The following is a 23,019-nucleotide window of genomic DNA, read 5'->3' on the forward strand; positions in this document are numbered from 1 at the left end:
TAAAAATATATATATATATATATATTAAAAAAAAAAAAAAAAAGCCTAAATCGGTTTGGCTCAATGGATAGAGCGTCGGCTTGGGGACTTAGGGGTCCCGGGTTTGATTCCGGTCAGGGGCATGTACCTTGGTTGCGGGCACATCCCCGGTGGGGGGTGTGTAGGAGGCAGCTGGTTGATGACTCTCTCTCATTAATGTTTTTAACTCTGTATCTCTCTCCCTTCCTCTCTGTACAAAATCAATAAAATATAAAAAAATATATATACTATGTATTTTATTGATTTTTTTACAGAGAAGAAAAGAGAGGGATAGAGAGTTGGACACATCCATGGGAGAGAAACATTGATCAGCTGCCTCCTGTACGCCCCCCCACAGGGAAGTGCCCGCAACCAAGGTACGTGCCCTTGACCAGGAATCGAACCCGGAACTCTTCGGTCCGACGCAGGCCGGCGCTCTATCCACTGAGCCACACCGGCCAGGGCAAGAGCAACTTCTTTAATGGAAAGAAGCTGGGAGGGCGGGGGGTGGGCTGGGAGCACCTCCAGGCTGACATAAGCCACATTCCTGCCGCGTCAACATCTTGGCAAACCAGAGACGGGGCCCCAGCCAGCCACCCCACGCTGCTGGCCAGCACCGAACCCGGGATCGTACATAGATCCACGTATCTATGTGTGTTTTTTTTCTCCCCCCCCCCAAAAAAAAAATCCTGTGGATGGTCACATGTTTCTGTCCAGAAACAAGTCATTCGTCCGGATGCAAGGGATCCAACTGCCTCTGCTCAGCTCCCCACGCGGAGGTGGGAAAGGTTACCAGGAGGAAAGCCAGGGGCGTGGGCGTGGGGAGGGGGGTGTCTCAGGACGGGGTCCGGTACTGGCTTCGCCCAACGTGCCTCTCGGTGCAAACCTGCAAACCCCGAGCTGAAGGGACCCGTCTTCCTTCGGCAGGTCCACACCCGAGGACATATTTTCCCATTGATTTTTTAGAGAGAGTGGGAGGGAGAGGGACACACAGAGAGGGAGAGAGAAACATCGATGTGCGAGAGACACGTCCCTTGGTGGCCTTTGCACATGCCCGACCAGGGCCGAGACTCCCGCCTGCAACCGAGGTCCGTGCCCTGGACCGGAATCGGACCCCGGACCCTTTCGGTCTGCAGGCCGGCGGCGCTCTATCCGCGGAGCCACGCCGGCTGGGGCAGAAATGCACAATTTTTTATTATTTTTTTACCTGCACCGGCTGCAGCAGAAAGGCAGGGCGGCTCCCTGCAGTCCGTGCTCGCACAAGCCCCCCCCCCACCCCCCCGTGCCTGCCGGAGTGTGAGAACCACGGAGGGGCACCCAGGCCCCCCTGGCCGCAGTCCCCACCGCGCCCCGATGCCTCTCCCTCACGTGAAGCCAGCGCCACCTCTGCCGGCTCGGAGGGCGGCCTCTGCCCTCTCAGCGGGCGATCAGAGGCCCTCAGCGGGGGCGACGCCTGCCAGGGCTGGGGCGGAGGAAGTGGGGGGCTGGGGGCCTCCGGGCCAGGCTGTGAAGCCGAGGGTGGGGTGACCCAGCAGCCCCAGGCCCCACGCACGCACCCTGGCCCAAGAGGCCGCCCGGGGAGGCGTGCGAGGAAATGGGAGGATAGGGGACCCCACACCCCATCAGCAGCGCCCGGATCTAGTCACTTTAATCACCCGGCTCCTGCCCCCTCTCCCCCTCCACCCCCCCGTCCCCCAGGGCCCGGCTCCACAGCTGTGCGCGGTGACGTGTGTGTTTATGTGTTTCCGACCCTCGTCCTGACGTGTGCATCTCTTTCCTGTCCCCTGGCGCCGGCCGGTGTGGCTCCCTGCACAGCGCGCCGTCGGCCTGCGGGCCGAAGGGTCCCGGGTTCGATTCGGGTCGAGGGCGTGTACCTCGAGGGCAGGCTCCTCCCCGGCCCCGGGGGCCGTGGTCGGCAGGGCGCGGGCAGGAGGCAGCCCATCGGTGTGTGTGAGAGTGTGTGTGTGTGTGTGTGTGTGTGTGTGAGTGTGTGTGTGTGTGAGTGTGTGTGTGTGTGAGTGTGAGTGTGTGTGTGAGTGTGTGTGTGAGTGTGTGTGTGAGTGTGTGTGTGTGTGAGCTTGAGTGTGTGTGTGAGTGTGTGTGTGAGTGTGTGAGTGTGTGAGTGTGAGTGTGTGTGAGTGTGTGTGTGTGAGTGTGTGGGGGGAGTGTGTGAGTGTGTGTGTGAGTGTGTGTGTGTGTGTGTGTGTGAGTGTGTGGGGGGAGTGTGTGAGTGTGTGTGTGAGTGTGTGTGTGTGTGTGTGAGTGTGTGTGTGAGTGTGTGTGTGTGAGTGTGTGTGTGTGAGTGTGAGTGTGTGTGTGTGTGTGAGTGTGTGTGTGTGAGTGTGTGTGTGTGTGTGTGAGAGTGTGTGTGTGTGAGTGTGTGTGTGTGTGAGTGTGTGTGTGTGTGTGAGTGTGTGTGTGTGTGTGTGTGTGAGTGTGTGTGTGTGTGTGTGTGTGTCTCTCCCATCGATGTTTCTCTCCGTCTCTGCCTCTCTCTCCCTGAAAGTCAGTGGATGCACAGCAGCAGGAGCAGCCGCAAAGGCAGCGGCGTCGGCAGCAGCTGCGGCCACAGCTGGCTCCCAGGGGCTCCTCCGTGACGTCCTGGTGGGCTTGGGCCTCTGCCCAGCGGCCGTGGCCTGAGAGGAGGAGGAGGTGGGGGATAGCTCTGCCTCTGAGGGTCCCCCCCCCCCCGCTCCCCCGCGTTCTGGGCCGGAAGCCCCAGGCCCCTGGCCCTGGATCCAGCCCTCCGGGCGCCTCGCAGAGCAGAGGGGCGGGGGGCAGGGGGTCCCCGGAGCCTGCGTGTCAGCCCCGGACCCCCACGTGTGAAAGAAAGCAAACTGGAGCTGCAGACAGGGCCGGGGGACCCGCGTCCTGCGCATAAGCCAGGACCCCGCCTCCGGGAGCCCCCCACCGGCTTGGCTTGCGTCCCCTTCTCCTTCCTCCCCTCGCGTGTGGGGTTTCCGGCCGGAGAGCTTGGGAAAGCAGATGTGGACGGAGGCTGGGGCCCGTCGGCTCCCCGGATCCTTCTGGAAGCTCGCGGAGACCCCCAGGAGCAAGAGGGGGGCGGAGGGGGGGTCCCAGGCTAGCAGGCCGCTGCAGGGATGCCCTGGCGGGAGGGACGTCCCGTTAGGGGCCCGGCCAGTGTGGCTCAGGGGTTGAGCAACGACCAGTAAACCCAGGAGGTCCGGGTTCGATTGTGGTCCGGGGCACACGCACAGGCAGCCGGCTCCATCCCCAGTAAGGGGAGGGGGGGGCGTGCAGGAGGCAGCCAGTTTGTGATTTCTCTCTTGCCAAGGATGTCTCTCTCTCTCTCTCTCTCTCTCTCTCTCTCTCTCTCTCTCTCTCTTTCTTTCTCTCAAGAGGCCCTGCTTGGGTTGGCTCAGTGGCTAGAGCCGTGGTCGGCAAACCGTGGCTCTTGGGCCCCTGCAGTGTGTGGCTCTTCCACAAAATACCAAGGCCCCGGGCGTGTCTGTGTTGAAGAAATGGCGTTCGAAGGAGTTCACGTTGAAAACATGTGGCTCTCCAAAGAAATGCCCATCGTGGCCCTGTTGATATCTGGCTCTGTGGCCTCAGGAGTTTGCCGACCACTGGGCGAGAGCGTCAGCCTGCAGACCAAAGGGTCCCGGGTTCGACTCCGGTCAAGGGCACGTACCTGGGTGGCTGTCTCCTCCTGGGCCTGGGCCCTGGTCGGGGGCGCACGCAGGAGGCCACCCATGGGTGTCTCTCTCTCTCTCTCTCTCCCATCGATGTTTCTCTCTCTCTCTCCCTCTCTCTGCCCCTCTCCCTACACGTCAATGGGCGAACACCCCCGGGCGAGGATCCGAGAAGAAGGAGGAGGAAGACAGAGGCTGCCCGGCCTGGAACCCGCCCCGTGTACGTCCCCGCTCGCCCACGGCGCCCACAGGCCACTCACGGCGAAACCGCCCCCGCCACGGCAGATACTCCGTGACTCAGGCGCCCTGACATCCCCGTGGCCCTGAGACGGGAGGGTGAGTCACGGGGTGACACCGGGGCGGGAGCCTGAGAACCAAAACGCACTCGGGCCGGGGCACACGGCCGCACACGGCAGCACACGGCAGCACACGGCAGCACACGGCAGCACACGGCGGGCACACACCACGCCGCCCGCCCACCCCACCGGCCACGTCCAGGATGAACAACGGGGAGGAAGGCCTCTTCCCCGCCCACACTCCATTCATCGGAGAGTCATCCATTCATTCATTCACTCACTCATTCATTCATTCATTCCCTCCCCACCCTAACCAGACTCCCCAGCTCCACCCCACCCCAAGCCCTTTCTCTATGTCTTTTTCCTTTTACATCTATTCGTTTGGATGTCAGAGAGGAAGGGAGAGGAAGAGAGACAGCCATGAGGAGAGGGGAAAATAAAATAAAAAAATAAAAAAATATATTTTATTGGCTTTTTTACAGAGAGGAAGGGGGGAGGGATAGAAAGCTAGGAACATCGATGAGAGAGAAACATCCATCAGCTGCCTCCTGCACACACCCCCACACTGGGGATGTGCCCGCAACCAAGGTACATGCCCTTGACCGGAATCGAACCCGGGACCCTTCAGTCTGCAGGCTGACGCCCTAGCCACTGAGCCACACCGGTTAGGGAAAATATATCCGTAGTGATGTCAGAGAGAAAGAGAGAAGGAGAGAGAGAGAGAGAGAGTCATGGATCGGCTGCCTCCTGCACGCCCCCCACTGGGGATGGAGCCCACCACCCACCCGGGCCTGTGCCCTGACCGGGAATTGAACCCTGACCTCCTGGTTCCAGGTCGATGCTCAACCCCTGAGCCGCACCGGCCGGGCAAGGAGGCCTCTTTATGGTCAGAGCAGCCTCACGGCGGGACCGAGAAGGGGGGTCTGTGGCCCCGGAAGGATCTGGGTTCGAATCCCAGCCTGGTGACTCGGTAAGGACAGTCCGCCGTGGGCTTGGACTCGGAGCCTGAGGCCGGAGGCCAGGGCCCAGCGTCCCCTGGACATCTCCGTGCCCCGTTTCCTCCCCCGGGAAGTGGGGGGGGGGGAGTCCCCGGAGTCCCCGCCCCCGGGGCTGTCAGGCCCACGGAGGCGGTGAATTCCCGGAGAGGGCTGTTGGCGATGCTTAGCCGTGGCTACGGGACAGGGGCGCCAGCTAATCGCTGAAAAAATGCCGAGTAGGCGCCGGACAAATATTAGTGTTTTCCCTTCCCCGCATTTTTCTGATAAGATAAAAACAAAAAATTGCGTGGAAGCCACCCAACCGCCGTCCGCGCCGTCCCAGCTTGGGTTGTGAAATTCTCCAGAAAACACGTCTACGCCGAAGTGTGGCCGCCATCTTCGGAAAGACGGATGCAGGGCCCGGCTGGCGTGGCTCCGCGTCTGAGCAGCCACCTGGCAACCAGGAGGTCAGGGTTCGATTCCCGGTCAGGGCACGTGTCCGGGTTGCGGGCTCCATCCCCAGTGGGGGGTGTGCAGGAGGCAGCCAGGCCATGATCTTCTCTCATCATGCATGTTCTTTCTCTCTCCCTCCCCCTCTCACTTCCTCTCTGACATCAATAAGAATATATTTGCCCTGGTTAGGTGTGGCTCAGTGGATAGAGCGCCGGCCTGCGGACTGAGGGTCTCGGGTTCGATTCCAGTCGGGGGCATGGACCTTGGTTGCGGGCACATCCCCAGTGGGGGGTGTGCAGGAGGCAGCTGATGGAGGTTTGTCTCTCATCGAAGTTTCTGACTCTCTCTCCCTCCCCTTTCCTCTGTAAAAAAAAATCAATAATATATATATATATATTTTAAAAAAGAATCTATTTAAAAGAAAGAAAGAAATGACCCAGGCGAGGCAGGGGCACAGCCAGCCGCCCCGCATCTTCCCACACAGGCTGTGGGACCAGGCGCCTGCTCCCCTCTCCTCCCCGCCCCCACCCACCCTCTGCCGTCCAGGGGGCTCTTGTCCAGGCGCCCGCCTCCCCGCCAGCCGGAGACAGCCTGGGCGCACCGCTGAGAGGATGCCTGTGCCGGGCAGAGGCCCTTAACCCCGGGGTCGTAGTCCCTCGGCCTGACCTCTGTGTTCCCGGGGCCGGATCCGGCCCTCGAGGACACCCCGGACACAGGGCGCCACGGACCCTGGACACAGGGCGCCAAGCATCCTAGGCATGGCGCCCACATACCCACCCTCCGCCGCCTTCCCTCCGAGATGCCGCACCCCGGCCCGGGTTCAAGCTCGTTTCTCCATCTGCTCGAGCTCCGATGAGGTCAGGTGGGGGCCTTTGAGGTAAGAGGAGCTAGATAGAGCCCAGGCGGGTGAGACAGACCAGCTGCCCAGAGCCCAGGCCGCTGCGGACTTCTGCTCTGCAAGGCGATGCCTGCAGATGCGAGAGGGAGCGTTTAGAAATGCATGGGTAGCCCTGGCCTGGGTGCCTCAGGGGTTAGAGCGTCGGCCTGCGGACGGAAGGGTCCCAGGTTCAACTCGGTCAAAGGCATGGACCTTGGTTGCCGGCACATCCCTGGTGGGGGTGTGTGCAGGAGGCAGCTGATGGGTGTTTCTCATAGATGTTTCTGGCTCTCTCTCTCTCTTCCTCTCTGTAAAAAATCAATTATATATATATATAAATTAAAAAAAATAGCCGAAACTGATTTGGCTCAGTGGTAGAGCGTCGGTCTGCGGACTGAAAGGTCCCGGGTTCGATTCCGGTCGGGGGCATGTACCTTGGTTGCGGGCACATCCCCAGTGGGGGGTTTGTAGGAGGCAGCTGGTCGATGTTTCTCTCTCATCGACGTTTCTAGCTCTCTATCTCTCTCCCTTCCTCTCTGTAAGAAAAATCAATAAAATATATTTTAAAAAAATAAATAAAAGGCAATGGACACAAATCCTCGGGTGAGGATGAACAAAGAAGAAAGATACCACGGGGACACCTGTCTGTCCTTCTCTGCAGGTGGGTGTCTGACCCTGTCCATGCCATCCCGTATGGTGCAGCCCGGCCGCCCTCCCTCCGGGCACCGGGTGCCAGGCCAGCAGGGCCTCGGCGGCCCGGACGCCGGAATCCTCTCACCGGGTCTTCCTCACGGTGTGGCAACCACATGCCAGCCTGGTTGGCGGTGTGGGAACCACCTGCCGGAGGGACAATGGGCCTCCATTGTCTGCCTCCCCGGATCCCTCCCCAGCCAAGCCTATTTATAAACCCGAGATTCCCCCGGGTGACTCACCGCCCCCGGGCGCTCCCCCGGCCCTCCTCACACGCTACCCGCCTCCCTCACCTGCCGTGGCGTCTGGCCGAGCTGCCCCGGCCTCACCTCACCCCGTGGCCCGGCCCAGAGGTGCCCGCGGCCGCCGGGGCCGGGAGACCGGAGCGGAGGGGACCCCGAGTCCCTGTGTGCGGCCCAGGACAGCAGCGGGGTCAGCATTTATTTATTTATTTTAAAGATTTAAAAAAAAAAAAAAATATATATATATATATATATATTTTATTGATTTTTCACAGAGAGGAAGGGAGAGGGACAGAGAGTTAGAAACACGGATGAGAGAGAATCATCCATCAGCCGCCTCCTGCACACCCCCCCACTGGGGATGTGCCCGCCACCAAGGTACATGCCCTTGACCGGAATGGAACCCAGGACACTTCAGTCTGCAGACCGACGTGCTATCGACTGAGCCAAGCCAGTTAGGGAGTGGAAGGGAGGAGAGAGAGGCGGTGACTAAGCAGAGGGGAGGAGGGAGCCGAGGCTGTGCGTACACCGAAGGGGAGAGTCTGAGAGAACAAAGGGTGTGGATGAGGCATCCAGGAAGCAGCCCGGGGCCCAGGTGCAGGCTCAGGGTCACCCCACCTCCCACACCCGCCGGCAGCTGCAAGCCCGGCTCCTGGGGCCCAAAGGTCCCCGCCAAGGCGCCGGACCACACATACACATCCACCTGTGGGCCACACACAGGACGGTGCTGGCGACGTGGAAAAGAAAAAAAAAAACCCAACAAAAGACTCGCCTGCGTTTCCCAGACTCCCTTGCAGCTAAGTCAGGCTGCAGGATGCCCTGACCGGGAATCGAACCGGGACCTGGGTTGCGGGCACATCCCCAGCGGGGAGTAGGGTACAGGAGACGGCTGATGGATGTCTCTCTCTCATCCATGTTTCTAACTCTCTATCATCATGTTTCTAACCCTTCTTTTCTGTAAAAAAATCAATAAAATGTAGCTTCCAGGACGAAGTGGCTGGCATGGCTCAGCATTGAGCGTCAACCTAGGAACCAGGAGGTCAGGGTTCGATTCCCGGTCAGGGCACAGGCCCTGGTTGCAGGCTCCATCCCCAGTTGGGGGCGTGCGGGAGGCAGCCGATCCATGATGCTCTCTCCTCATGGATGTCTCCTGCTCCCTCTCCCTCTCTCTCTCTCAGAGAGCAATAACACACACACACACGTATATATTTTAAATCCAGGAAAACAACGTGACGGGGAAAGGATTTCGTTGGGATCTAGGAGGCCGTGTTCCCGGAGCTGGGTGGCATGGGCCGCCCTCCAGCGTCTGAGAGGCCCCTCCCGGCGTTTGTGAGAAAGCATTTGGCCGGGAAATTGGTACCCAGGGAGGCGCCGGGGCCAGGAATTGCAGGGAAAGGAGCAATAACGCTAACCACGTGCCTGGAGCAGCTCTGCTGGGGATGCATATGCGACTCCTGGCCGAGGGATTCGCTCTGTTACTCAAACAGGGGCCATGTCCTTCTTCCCTTCTTTTATTTAAACAAATATATATATATATTTTTGCTGAAACCGGTTTGGCTCAGGGGGGATAGAGTGTCAGCCTGCGGACTGAAAGGTCCCAGGTTCGATTCCGGTCAAGGGCATGTACCTTGGTTGCGGGCACATCCCCAGTGGGAGGTGTGCAGGAGGCAGCTGATGGCTGTTTCTCTTTCATCGATGTTCCTAACTCTCTATCCCTCTCCCTCTCTGTAAAAAAAAAATCAATAAAATATGTTAAAAAATATATATATATTTTTTTTATTGATTTCGGAGAGGAAGGGAGAGGGAGAAAGAGAAAGAGAGAGACACCAATGATGAGAGAGAATCCTGGATCGGCTGCCTCCTGCACGCCCCCTACTGGGGATGGAGCCCGCAACCCGGGCCTGTGCCCTTGAGCGGGAATGGAACCGTGACCTTCTGGCTCCCAGATCGATGCCACAGAGCGCCCTGGCCCGCTGGGCTGGCCTGCAGAGCGGGCTGGCAGTGTTTGCTGGGCACAGGGCTGCCTTTTCCGCTGGCATCAGCAGGAGGAGCCGGCACAGAGCCGCGTCTCCTGGAACTTCTCTTCCCGCTCTTGGAATCCTGGCGGGATGGGGCGCAGGCCCCCGTGGCTGCGGCTTCCGGAGAGGGTTTCTCATTGGCAGCCGTCAGAGGTCTGTCAGAGGTGTTCCGGAATGTTCCCTCATTCCTCCCTTATAAAAGAAAAAATATGTGTGTGTGTGTGTGTGTGTGTGTGTGTGTGTATACACTGAGTGGCCAGATTATGATGCGTTCAGAGAGTATAAAGCGATGTCTGTGGCCCGAACCCTGGCCGGTGTTTGCTCAGTGGATAGAGCATCGGCCTGCGGATGGAAGGATCCCGGGTTCGATTCCCATCAAGGGCACATACCCGGTAGGTAGGCAGCCGATCCATGATTCTCTCTCATCGTGGGTGTTTCTCTCTCACTCCCTCTCCCTTTCTCTCTGACATCAATGGACATATATATATATATATATATATATATATTTTTTTTTTTTTAAAATGATGTCTTTTGAATCTCTAAGAAGCCAGCCCAGCCAGCTCACTCGCCGGCCCGCCAGGAGCAGAATTAAGTCGGGGCTCTGGAAAACTCGAGATTACTCATCGGCGTTAGTCACCGGCGAAACATTCGGAGTGAAAATCCAAAATCCAAACCCAGGTTCCCAGCGCCTTCGTCATCCTCTGCTTCCCACCATTCAGACCCAGAATCTACGTCGCCTGCTCTGCCTGCTGCCCCGTCCCTGGTGCATTTTTTTGGGGGGGTGTGTGTGTGTCCAAGCCACTGGCCCAGGAGGATGAGGGGGGGGGAGCTATAATCAATAAAAATATATTAAAAAAAAAAAACACACCCAAAACCACCACACATCCATGATGCGAGATAATCACGTATCGGCTGCCTCCTGCACGCCCCCTACTGGGGATCAAGCCTGCAAGCCGGGCCTGTGCCCTTGACACGAATGGAACCTGGGGACCCTTCTGTCCTCTATCCACTGAGCCACACCAGCCAGGGCCATGGTGCATCTCCCATCACTCATAACCCGGAGCCCTCAGCTCCAGCACACTCAGAAAAGCCGCGCCTCCAAAACCAATCATGCCTTCAACAAAACAAAACAAAACAAAACAAAACAAAACAAAAGAAGTAGGGCACTTGTATCTTTAAAAACAAACCAAACCCTGCTGTCTCCAACGTGTCTCGGTTTTTTGCAAATATGCACCAGAAAACCCACTCACAAACAAATTCCAACCGCGATTGGGTAATTCCTCTTTAAAAGAAAGAAGAAAAAGGAGGGGGGAGCATCGGACGGTTACGGGAATCGGAGTCACACACGTTTCACACTCAGGGGAGTGCCTTCTGTACCCACACTCCCAGCACAGCGTCTGCAGAGGCAGAGCAGCCGGCAGCCAGGCCGGGCTGGGCACCGGCCGCTGGCCGCTGGCCGGCGTCACGTCAGGGTGTCCGCCGACACCCGTCTTAGCTTCCCAGCAGCCCTGGGGGGTGGGGGGAGCATGATCGAAAACCTGATGCTAATTAAAAAATAAAAAAAAATAAAATATATATATATTTTTTTCCATTGATTTCAGAGAGGAAGGGAGTGAGAGAGATACATCGATGCATTGCCGCCTGACCCGGGCCGGGGATGGAGCCTGCAACTCAGGTCCATGCCCTTGCCCGGGAATCGAACCCAGAACCCTTCAGTCCCAGGGCCGATGCTCTATCCACTGAGCCACACCGGCCAGGGCTTCCCAAGTGTTTCCAGTGACCGCAGCTTTAAGGCCACCAGGGCCCCCACGGATTCGAAAGCGCAGGGCACTCAGCCCCTGCCCCCTCCCCGGGTAAGCTGGGCCCCCATACCTGTCCTCCTGCTTTCCTCTTTGTCAGGAACGCCCAATGTCAGGAAAGATGGTTTTCCTGAACACACATGCCTCTCTTTAAAAAAAAATATATACATGTATTTTTAAAATATATTTTATTGATTTTTTTTTTTTTTTTTTGCAGAGAGGAAGAGAGAGGGATAGAGAGAAGCATCGATGAGAGAGACACATCCATCAGCTGCCTCCTGCACACCTCCCACTGGGGATGTGCCCGCAACCAAGGTCCATGCCCTTGACCGGAATGGAACCCAGGACCTTTTAGTCCACAGGCTGATGCTCTATCCACTGAGCCAAACACTAAGCCAAACTGGTTAGGGCATTTTTAAAAAAATTGATTTCAGAGAGAGGCAGGAAGAAGGAAAGAGAGAGAAACACCCATGACGAGAGAGAATCATGGACCGGCTGCCTCCTGCACGCCCCCTCCTGGGGATGGACCCCGCACCCCGGGCCTGTGCCCTGATCGGGAATCGAACCGTGACCTCCTGGTTCCTAGGTGGATGCTCAACCCCTGAGCCACGCCGGCCGGGCCCCACCAGCCTCCTATTATGGCAGGAAACACGTGGAAAACGACATCGAGCCGCGGCCCCTTAGGGGAGGGGGGGGCACAGAGGCAGACCCAGTGACCCTCGGACCCCCCTCGGCCACCCATGTTTCGGGGCTGCGTCTGGAGGGACCCGGGGGCGGCGGGTGAGTTTACAGAGACCGAAAACCCTCGAGGGGGGGGGGGGGGGTTCAGGGACAGTCTGCTCAGCGCCGGCTCCATGGCACCAGCCGATCCGGGCTTGGTGTTTACGTTGCTATTCATTCTTGGCCTGAAAGATAAATACGGAATGGAGGGAGGGAAGGAGGGAAGGAGGGAGGGGGTGTGGGAGGCAGAAAAACACCCCCGTAGTGTAAAGAAATAGGAGAGACAAAACCGTCCATTCAAACCCAAACAAACAGGCCTGGCCGGGCGTCTACTCCTCTGTCCCCGGGCCTGTCACCTCGGCCGGGGTGAGCAGGCAGGTGAGGACAATGCCGAGCAGGGTGGCTCAGTGGTCGGGTCTGGGCCTGTGAGCCAGGAGGTCACGGCTGGATTCCCGGTCAGGGCTCAGGCCCGGGTGGCGGGCTCCATCCCCAGTAGGGGGCGTGCAGCCCAGCACCCATGATTCACCACTTTTTCATCTAAAAAAAAAAAATAAATAAATCATTCCGCGGAGGGGGGCCATGCTGCCAGTGAATCTCAGGTCAGGTTTTTATCACCCCCTTTTCCTCCCACAAACTCTCTAATAATTTCCTCAGCGTCAAGCCTCTCCCTGCAGCCCGCCCGCCAGCCCCCTCATTACCCGGCCTTTGTGAGTAAGCGCTCCTCGGGGCTGCTCAAAGGCCCGGCCGGCGGGCTAATAGCGGGGTGCGGGGTTCTCCCCTTTCATCTCCCCGGGGAGGGGGTCCGGGGGCGGCGGGGAAGGGGGGGGCAGGCCGGACCCCGGGAGCCAGCCTGGCTCGGGGATGAGGCAACCGGCTGGCTGGCGGCTGCCAGTCGAGGGCGCGCAGGGCCCCAGTCTGGGGGATCGTCCCAGCAGGGGAGGGGCCCGCGGGCAGGAACCCTCTGCATTGTTTGTTATTTTATTTTATTTTTTGTTCATTCTCACCGTTGGATATTTTCCCATGGGCTTCTCGGGGGAGTTGGAAGACAGAAACGACGATATGAGCCCTGGCTGGTTTGGCTCAGTGGATAGAGCATTCGGCCTGCACACTCAAGGGGTCCCGGGTTCGATGCCGGTCAGGGGCCTGTGCCTTGGCTGCGGGCACATCCCCAGTGGGAGGTGTGCAGGAGGAAGCTGATGGATGTTTCTCTCTCATTGATGTTTCTAACTCTCTCTCCCTCTCCCTTCCTCTCTGTAAAAAAAATCAATAAAAAAAAAATATATATATATATATATTTTTTAAAAATGTGGCTCTCAAAAGAGATTTCAATTGTGCTGTTGATATTCGGCTCTGTGGACTCATGAGTTTGCCGACCACTGATTCAGGTGATCTAGGAGGAAAGAGACAGTGTAATGAGAGAATAATGCTAAAGATACATGAATTACCTTTCTGATCGTAGGAGTCCACATAAGCTCCAGCCTCCATGGCAATACCTGGCAGTGGCCACTTCAAATCTTTCTTGGTCTTTAAGCTTCTCTAAGCTCTCGCGTCAGTATCTGTGTTGTGGACTGAAGGTCCCGGGTTCGATTTCCGGTCAGGGCACAGGCCCGGGTTGCGGGCTCGATCCCCAGTGGGGGGCATGCAGGAGGCAGCCGATCCGTGTTTCTCTCTCATCATCAATGTTTCTCTCCCTCTCTCTCCCTTCCTCTCTGAAACCAATAAAAATGTATTTAAAAAAAAATCTGTGCTGCCGAAACCGGTTTGGCTCAGTGGATAGAGCGTCTGTCTGCGGACTGAAAGGTCCCGGGTTCGATTCCGGTCAAGGGCATGTACCTTGGCTGCGGGCACATCCCTGGTAGGGGGTGTGCAAGAGGCAGCTGGTCGATGTTTCTCTCTCATCGACGTTTCTAGCTCTCTGTCTCTCTCCCTTCCTCTCTGTAAAAAATCAATAAAATATATTAAAAAATAAAAATCTGTGCTAAGAGCACATAGCTTTTTGCCCGGCCAGCGTGGCTTGATGGTTGAGCGTTGACCTAGGAACCAGGAGGTCACGGTTCGATTCCCAGTCAGGGCACAGGCCCGGGTTGCAGACTCGATCCCCAGTGTGGGGCGTGCAGGAGGCAGCTGATGCATGCTTCTCTCTCCTCATGGATGTTTCTCTCTCTCTCCCCCTCTCCCTTCCTCTCGGAAGAAAAAGATAAAAATAAATAAATAAATAAATAAAACACAGGCAGAGGATACAAATCCATTTCCTTTCGTCCCAGGAGATGTGGACTTTATTATTTTTTTTTTGGTTTATTAATCAAGGAGATGATGTTTTACCGAGAGCGACCCAGCCCTTTTTTGCAAACCGCCTTTCAGCTGCACAAACAGCACCCCGCTGACATCATCTTGGAAGAGGAACCACCTCGGGGCTTCCTAGCGATTTCTCGCAGCTGGGCCCCCGCCTACGGAGCCGGAGGAAGCGGCTCAGATGGCCCCTTCCTGGCTCCGTCCACGCGGGGCCCAGGCCTGGACGAGTCTGCAGCCAGAGTCCCCCTGCGGAGCGCCCGGCGGCTCCATCAAGTGCTAAACCTCTCTCCTCCCTCTCTCCCCCTTCCCCCATCCCTCCTGTCAGCCCCAGGCCCTCCTGAATGGAGCCACGCCGACGTGTCCCAGAGGAAGCGTGAAACACAAGTGTTTTCTGTTATTATTATTATTATTACTATTACATTTTTTTTTTTTTTTTTTGGCTTTTGTCTCCTGCATAGTAAGCAGCGACCTCAGACGCGTTGTTCAGGGGCCGAGGAAGGCCGGGGTCCAAACTCTGTCCTCAGCCAAAGGGTGGCAGACACGAGGCAAGGGGGGGTGGGGGGAGCCAGGCCCCCCAAAAGGCTCGGGATTGGGGCAACACGTGGAAGCATGGGGCAGGCGCTGGTTGGCTGGCGTCGGCAGAGTGTGATGAAAAGATAAAATAAAAAAGGGTGGTGGTCGGGGTTAAGAGCTGCCTCATCGGGGCTAAAACGGTTCTATGTTCTGTATCCCATTCTTATCCCATTCCCAACGGTCTGGTCGCTGGCCGGAGGGGCCTGGTGGGCCGAAGGATCGCCGGTTCGATTCCCGGTCAGGGCACATGCTCGGGTTGTGGGCTCGAGCGTGCAGGAGGCAGCTGGTGGATGTTTCACTCTCACATCAATGTCTCTCTCTCTTTCTCCCTCCCTTTCTCTCTCAAAATCTATTAAAACAAGATTTTCTTTTTAAAATATATCTTTATTGATTTCAGAGAGGAAAGGAGAGGGAGAGAAAGAAGTGTCAGTGATGAGAATCATGGATCGGCGGCCTCCTGCAGTTCCCACACTAGGGGACGGAGCCTGCAACCCGGGCCTGTGCCCTGACCGGGAATCGAACCCTGACCTCCTGGTTCCTAGGTGGAGCCACACTGGCTGGGCCGATTTAAAAAAAAAAAAAAAATCTTAAAAAAAAAAAAGTCCTACCTGATTTGGCTCAGTGTATAGAGCACTGGCCTACAGATGGAAGGGTCCCTGGTTCGATTCCGGTCAAGGGCACGGACCTTGGTTGAGGGCACATCCCCAGCTGGGAGTGTGCAGGAGGCAGCTGATTCATGATTCTGTCATCATGGATGTTTCTCTCTCTCTCTCTCCCCCTCTGAAATCAATAAAAAAAAATTTAAAGAAAAAAAATACCGACGAAGGAAGGTGTGAGATTTTTGTTTTCTTTCACGAAAGAGCTGGGAAGTATTAAACCGTTATTAAACCATTAAGGCCGACTAGAAATAACACACAATTCCAGGAAGTGTTAAACCAGATTGAAGTTTTTTTTTTGTTTTGTTTTTTTTGTTTTTTAATTCAAATTGACCGAAAGCAAAACAAACTTTACATTACAAAGGAAGAATAAAAAAATACAGTATGAGAGAACACACTAGGAGTTACAGGAAAAGTTAAATTTGGGGGCAGAGAGCCTTGTCCGGGTCACATCCTGGGCATTCTCATCGCTTAGCTGACAACACACGTGGCGCTCGCTCCCGCCATGTGCCACGTGGGCCCGGGCCACGGATACGGCCACGGCCACGGCCACGGGCCACTGGATCCTCTCTCGGAAACACGTCCCAAGCACGACTGATCATAGGACTCAGAGAACAAGAACGTCACGTCATCCTGACGTGCAGGTGCGGGTTATTTCTGTAGTCAGTAAGTTTAGAAAGGTGGGCATTAAATAATCTAAAAAAAAATAAAAAATAAAAATAAAAAAAATAAAAATAAAAAATAACCACACACTCTCGCTCTGCTGTACACGTATGAACACAAATATTTACACGGGGAGGGGAGGGGACGCGCGGGGTCAGAAACAGATGAGGTTTGCAGTTCGCGGGCGATGGCAATCTCTCGGGGGCTGGGTTCTTTGGTGTACGCGCCAGATACGTGTTTATATGCGAAGAAGGTTTTTCCGGAGGAGTCAGTCCTAAATCTTCAAAACAAACAGGGATAGGATCTGTGACCAACCGAATGCTGCTCTGAACGCCTCCGTCAAGATCCCGGGAAAAGCAATCGGTGGGATTTTTATTTTAATTTTTTTCTGGAAAAAAAAAAAAAAAGCCAACTCCTTTCTCTCTGCTCCTCGTGGGACCCCTGGGACGGATGCTTCTAGAACAATCCGATTCGAACTCGGACCCCCTCACGTGGGTCCCGCCGTCCCACGGGGAGGGGACCGACCGCCGGACGATGTAGTGACTGAGAAAGAACAGCGGATGGGATTGGGGGAGGGTCTGTTACCAAAACAATAAAATAAAAAAATAAAATAAAAAATGGAACATTCTTTGGAAGCGTCCGGAGAGATCGAACCTCAGACAATAAATAAATAACGGGACCCGGACGCTCGCCTTCATTCAGTGGGAATCTCGGTCCCGCAGGGAGCTCTCATCATTGTCTTGCAACGCAGGACGAAGAATTCACCTTGGACTTGAACTCGGTGGCCTGCTCGGGGGAAAGCTCGGGACGGCTGAGAAAGAACCACGGTAGGCTGGCCCGATGGAAGTCACACACTCACACACACGCGCAGGCGGAGAGAGGGCCCGGTGTTCTGGGGGAGAAAGCAGGGTCCCTTCACTCCTGGCCGGGCTGCGTCCCGGATGCTAAAGGATCCCCATGCGGCTTGGCCTCCGATGTCCCGAGGGAAGTGAGCTTCTCGGGGCCGTTTTTACGGGGAGAGGGACCCGTCGCCTTGTCCTAGCCTCCTGGCCGCGGGGACACAGACCGGCCGCACGCTCCCGGCTCCCCCAGCAGCGCCCCCCGAGGCACCACCCTCTTCCCGAAGGCGCCCCCCCTCCCCCCCGATTCGCCGTGGGAACGGCTTAGGGCCGCAGAGGCAGACACTCAGACGAGAGGGCATGGTTCCCCGGGCCGCTGGGCACGGTCCCGGGACGTTCGCTGGAAAAGGCTTTTCGGGGACGGGACGACCCGTCGGGCACGGCGCCTGCCTCCGAGGGCCTCGCCCCGGATCCCCTCGGCTTCCGGAAGCTTCTACGCGCCATCGCGGCCGTGTTTTCACGCTGCCGGCCCCGCCGGCCCAGAAGGTAAGGTCCCCGTGGATGACCGCACGGCGGGCACTCACCAGAGTGCCGGGGGGCTCACCAGATTCGCCGGCGACGCGCACCGACGGCGAATGCCGCCCTCCGGAGATCTGGCTTCACCGGGGAGGGGAGAAACCCCACGGAAACCCCACACACGACACCAACGGCAGCCTGGAACCGCCTCGAGGGAGCTCACCGGCACAGCCACGGGGTTAGTGCCGTCTGGGGCCGTTCTGGGGGCTCGCTCTCCCGCCCGGATAGGACACTGCCGAGGCGCTTTAGAAAAACGGGGACTGTGGCCTTAGAAAGCGGTGTTCTCTCTCTCTCTCTCTCTCTCTCTCTCTCTCTCTCTCTCTCTCTCTCTGTCTCTCTCGTTAGTTTTTTAAATTTTTTTTTTTATTAAAGCACTATTCCCACAGGGACCCCGGGAGGCCCCGTGTCCCCGGGGCAGCGCCCTGCGGTGGTTAAAAAAATGAAGTTAAAAACAACAGCACGCCCACCAGGGAAAGAGAGAGAGATACTGGGGTTCGGCGCCCCCCTCCATCCCCCTGCCTCTGCACCCCCGAAAGCGATAGGAACTAGGAAAGGAACCGATTCAAACAGCCGATCTGTATTCGTTAAAAAACAAAACAAAAACAAAAACAAAAAAACCGACGAGGGGACAGGAGTACTTACAAAAATTTTTTTTTTTTGGGGGGGGAGCATGGGGAGGGAGGGGTGCATTTTCCAGTAGAACCCAGAACCCCCTCTTGGGCGGGCCGGGACTCGCGACGTTATTACATGAACCCGTGACATCGGCGGAGGGCCCCCCCCCACCCCGCGCGCGTGACCGTGAACATGGCGGCGGCGGCGGCGGCATCGGAGAGAAGACTTGGATCTCTCCAACCTGGACCAGGGAAACCGAATTAAGATCTTCAAGCACGTGGTGTGTTTATAGATAGTTATATATATATATATATACACATACATATACATACATATATATATGTATACATATATACACACACACACACACATATATAAAACCGACGACCCCTCCCATGCCAACGCAAACCAACCGAAGAAACAACGGAAAAATAAAAAAATGAAAACGAACAAAGAACAACAACAGCAACAACAACAACAACAACAAAAAAAGTCTAAAAGTGTACACCTGCTTTCTGACTCCGCGGCGGGTCAGAAATTGCATAGGATATACTTTGTGCTGGGCCGACGGCCCCAGGGGAATCCGGAACGGGGCCCGGCGTCAGATGCCGTCGAATTTGTGTTTTAAGTAGTCCTTGATGACCTTGGCGATGGGCAGGTCGTCAAGTAGCTTTAGGTTCTGAAGGCCTATACACTGTCGGATTTTGATTCGGCACAGGTCCTGCAAGTTGCGGGGCTGCCCTGGAGAGAGAGATGGGGAGAGAGAGAGAGAGAGAGAGAGAGAGAGAGAACACGGTTACACAGCGGGACACGGAAGGCAGGCCCCTGGCAGGTTCTGAAAACCAGTGTGTGTGTGTGTATGTGTTTTGGTTTGTTCTGTTAAAAATATGTTTTTAGTTTTTAAAATACATTTTATTGACTTTTTTTTATAGAGAGGAAGGGAGAGGAATAGGGAGCCAGAAACACCCAGGAGAAACACCCATCAGCTGCCTCCTGCACACACCTCCCACTGGGGATGTGCCTGCCACCAAGGTACATGCCCTTGACCGGAATCGAACCTGGGACCCTTCAGTCCGAAGGCTGACGCTCTACCCACTGAGTGACACTGGTTAGGGCTGTAAAGGTATTTAAAAAAAAACACACTATTTTATTGATATTTTACAGAGAGGAAGGGAGAGGGAGAGAGAGTTAGAAACATCATTAGAGAGAAACATCCATCAGCTGCCCCCTGCACCCCCCCCACTGGGGATCGGGCCCCCAACTTGAGCCACACCGACCAGGGCCGACCACAGAGCCGGCCACCAACAGTGCGCCGCCTGGGATCTCTTTTGGAGCCACGTGTTTTTACACGTAAACGTCTTCCGACGCCACTTCTTCAACGCAGACGCGCCCGGGGGCCGTGGCGTTTTGTGCAAGAGCCACACGCAAGGGGCCGGAGAGCCGCATGTTTGAAAGTTAATTCTTTGTGAGGACGGAAGGCTCCTTAAAAAAAATTCGGACCTCTGTTCTTGGGAGGCCCGCGGAAACGGGTGTTTCCTGAGAGTTATTGAACACATACATGTAAAGGGGGCTCTTTAAAAAAGAATCACAGCAGCAGGAGCTTTCAAAGCCTTCCGGACCCCGTGGGACCCCGTGGGACCCTGTGCCTGCAGAACAGACACTCGGGACATCCATCGAGCCTGACGCATTGGATCTCCAGCCAGACTCTCCTGACTGCCTGGCTCACTGCTTACAACCCATCAGGTCTCCGGCTAGCCTTCCCACCACCCCTCCTCCCCAGCCCCCCCCTTCCACCGTGTCCTCACCTGGCCACTGAGGACACCACCCCCATGTTCACCTGGCCACTGAGGACAAGCCCCACCACCGGCACCGCAGGCCTGAGCCACGTGAATAACCTGGGCCGCGGGCTGGGAATAGAACGGGGCACGCGGGAAGAGCTATATACGCCTCTGAGTACACAGACAGCGACAACAGCCCCATTTAGATCCTCGTAAAAAACCGTGTTTGCTTCTCCCGCCCAGAGGGGAGGGGGCGGGCCGTGTGAGCCGTCGAGGTGTGAGCGACCGACCGGTGGCCCGCTGCTGGAAGCCAGGTCCCGGGGCCGACGGATGGAAATGAGATTCTGGAAATCCCTTGAGCCAGGTGGGAGCACTCCCTGTTTACAAAGATGTGCAGCCCTAGCCAGTGTGGCTCAGTGGATAGAGCATCAGCCCGTGGACTGAGAAAGGTCCCGGGTTCCATTCCGGTCAAGGGCACGTGCCTCGGCTGCAGGCTCGATCCCCGGCCTGGGCCCTGGTCCGGGTGCATGCACATGGATGCTTTTTACTCTCTCTATCCCACCCCCACCCCCTTCTACATTAAAAAAAAAAAAAAAAAATCAATGGAAAAATATCCTCGGATGAGGATTCACAAAAAATAAAAAGTTGTGCAATCAAGTTCCCCAATTCCCCTGCCCCTGCCCGGGGTGACCACTTTGGGAATGAAAAATTATGATTGGGGGGGCGGGGGGGCGGAAGGACTTATTTTCTTTCTTTAAAAAAACTTTTTTTTTTTTTTAAATTGATTTCAGAGAGGGAGAGAGAAAGAGAAAGAGAGAGAGAGAGAGAAACATCCATGATGAGAGAGAACCACGGACCGGCTGCCTCCGGCACGCCCCCCATTGGGGACCGAGCCCGGAACCCGCAAATCTGTGCCCTGACCGGGAATCGAACCGTGACCTCCTGGTTCCTATGTCGATGCTCAAAACCACTGAGCCACACACCGGCCGGGCAAGGAGCACCTGCTATGAATGTGAAAGGGGAGAGGCAGCGGCAGTGGCCGAGGAAAAGAGGAAAAGGGGTGGAAGGAGAAACGCCAACACATGCACACACACGTGCACACAGGCACACACATGCGCACACACACATACGCGCATGCACACACACACGTGCACACACACGTGCACACATGCACACACACACGTGCACGCCTTTACGAGGTGTCTCAGGAAGGGATGCCTCTCCTGTTACATAACAGCGGGGAGGGGGGGGGCCGCAGTGGCCAGACGGGCTGTCCCCGGGGCCAGCACACAGAGGAGCGTAAGTTCAGGAATCCCAGTGAAGTGGGGTGCTCCCCAGCTCCGGCGGGGCTATGGGGTTACGTAACAGTTCAAAGGGGCCCGTGGGGAGGAGGAGGAGGAGGCAGGGAGGGAGGCAGGCAGGCCGTCATTAGCGGTAATTGGGCTGGCGGGGAGCAGGGAGCCGGCGGATTACAAAACCCCAAACCCGGGGCGTCCTTTGGGAAAGTAGACCTCCCATCCCGGGGGCCCCCTTTGGGGGGCTGCCGCTCCCCTATTCGAGACGGAGCGGCGGCTGTCCACCGCTGTCCACCGGGGGGCGCTGCCGCCGGCTCAGCCTTGGGCTCGGCAGGACCCCGAGGCCCGACCTCAGGGCCGGTGACACCTGTCCCTGAGGTGACGACAGTATTCCCACAGGGACACGGGGTTTGGTCTACACTGGCGTTCTGTTTTTTAATCCTCAACCCAGGATACTTTTCCAGAGAGTGGATGGGAGGAACAAGAGAGAGAGAGAGAGAGAGAGAGACAGAAACATCGATGAGAGACACACTGATTGGCTGCCTCCCGTACGCACCCAGGCCCGTGCCCTTGACCGGAATCCAACCAGGACCCTTCTTCCTTTGGTCCACAGGCGGGCGCTCTAACCACTGAGCCACACCGGCCGGGGCCGACCTGTTGTATTTGCCACGTGCGCACGCTAAAGCCAACCAAGACCGCACTTGCCGCTTCCTGGCCGACGACAGGCGATCGCTGGAAGCTCGCGCTTAGAGATAGAAAGCGACACACACGCGCGACGGGAAACGGCCCAGAAGGAGGCCCTCCTCCGACACCGAGGAGCCTTCGGAGGGGGTGTGACCTGGCCCAGCGCCGCGGGCCGCTCATGTGTCTGTCTGTCCCTGCGGGTGAGGTCAGTCGCCGGGGCAGACGGGGAGATGCCTGGCAAAACCCCCGACGACGAGGAGAACGAGTACATAAATGGAAAATGGCCTCCGTGAAGCCAACGATCGCTCCGAAGAGTGACACCGGGGGGGAAACGCTGTCTTTGGACAGGTCATCCTGCGAGAAAACGCACAGGAACGGGCTCAAGGACCGTTTGAAAAATGAATCAAGACAGACAAAACAGCCGGTGCGGCTCAGTGGATAGAGCGTCGGTCGGCCTGCGGACTCGAGGGTTCGGTTCTGGGTCAGGGCACACACACACACACACACACACACACACACACACACACACGCCTGGGATGCGGGCTCCATCCCCATCCAGCAGGGGGCGTGCAGGAGGGCAGCCGATCCACAATTCTCATCCTTGATGTTTCTCTCTCTCTCTCTCTCCCTCTTCCTTCCTTTCTAAAATCAATTAAAAAATTCATTTATTTTTTTTTAAAAGAGTGGATGACAGCTGAGCAAGCGAGCGGTGGGACAGAGACCCACTGAGGGGTGAGGGGCACCCAGGCCCCTGGCCCCTCCGGCCGCCGCCAGCCATGACACACACACACACACACACACACACACACACACAAACACAGGCCAGCTCCGGGCGAGGCCAACGTGAGACCTGACATGAATGAGCGGCCTATTTACCTTTGAGCCTATTACCTAATACCTCGCCGTCTGGCTTCAATAAAAAAAAAAAATTACAAGACGTGCTAAAAGGCATGAAAAGACACAGTCGGATGAGACGGAGCGGGCGTCGGACCGGACTCTGATAGGACACAGATGTTGGAGGGATCAGACAGGCGGTTTAAGAGGACTTAAGAGGACGGTGATTGCCCTGTGAACACCCGGGGGGGTGTTAGACGGGTGCGTGTCACACCCTGGCCAGGCCGGTGCGGCTCAGAGGGAGTTCCTCCTCCTCCTTCGCTTCTCTCACCTTGACTCCGCTCCCTGTCGCTTTTGCGTGACTCGGCTAACTGAGCTTTTATGCCATCTTGTGACATCGAGCCTCCTACGGAGCAGGGCTAACGGGCACCACGCATGTCTGCTCATTGTTACTTCCCGAAAACAAACAAACAA

At 56.6% G+C, this 23,019-nt stretch overlaps 1 protein-coding gene across 2 annotated transcripts in view; it reads right to left on the reverse strand.

Moving 5' to 3' along the window:
- Positions 1 to 15,554: 15,554 nt before the first annotated feature.
- ASB7 (ankyrin repeat and SOCS box containing 7) overlaps positions 15,555 to 23,019 on the reverse strand; it is a 26,200-nt gene continuing 18,735 nt past the window's right edge. For both annotated transcript variants that reach the window (XM_084869276.1, XM_084869275.1), the window contains exon 6: positions 15,555 to 18,695. In XM_084869276.1, the coding sequence (XP_084725402.1) occupies positions 18,556 to 18,695 (140 nt within the window). In that variant the 3' untranslated portion in view covers positions 15,555 to 18,555. The remainder of the gene's footprint in view (positions 18,696 to 23,019) is intronic.

The sequence above is a fragment of the Pipistrellus hanaki genome (genome assembly GCF_964339955.1).
Source record: "Pipistrellus hanaki genome assembly, chromosome: 21".
Taxonomy (NCBI): Eukaryota; Metazoa; Chordata; class Mammalia; order Chiroptera; family Vespertilionidae; genus Pipistrellus; species Pipistrellus hanaki.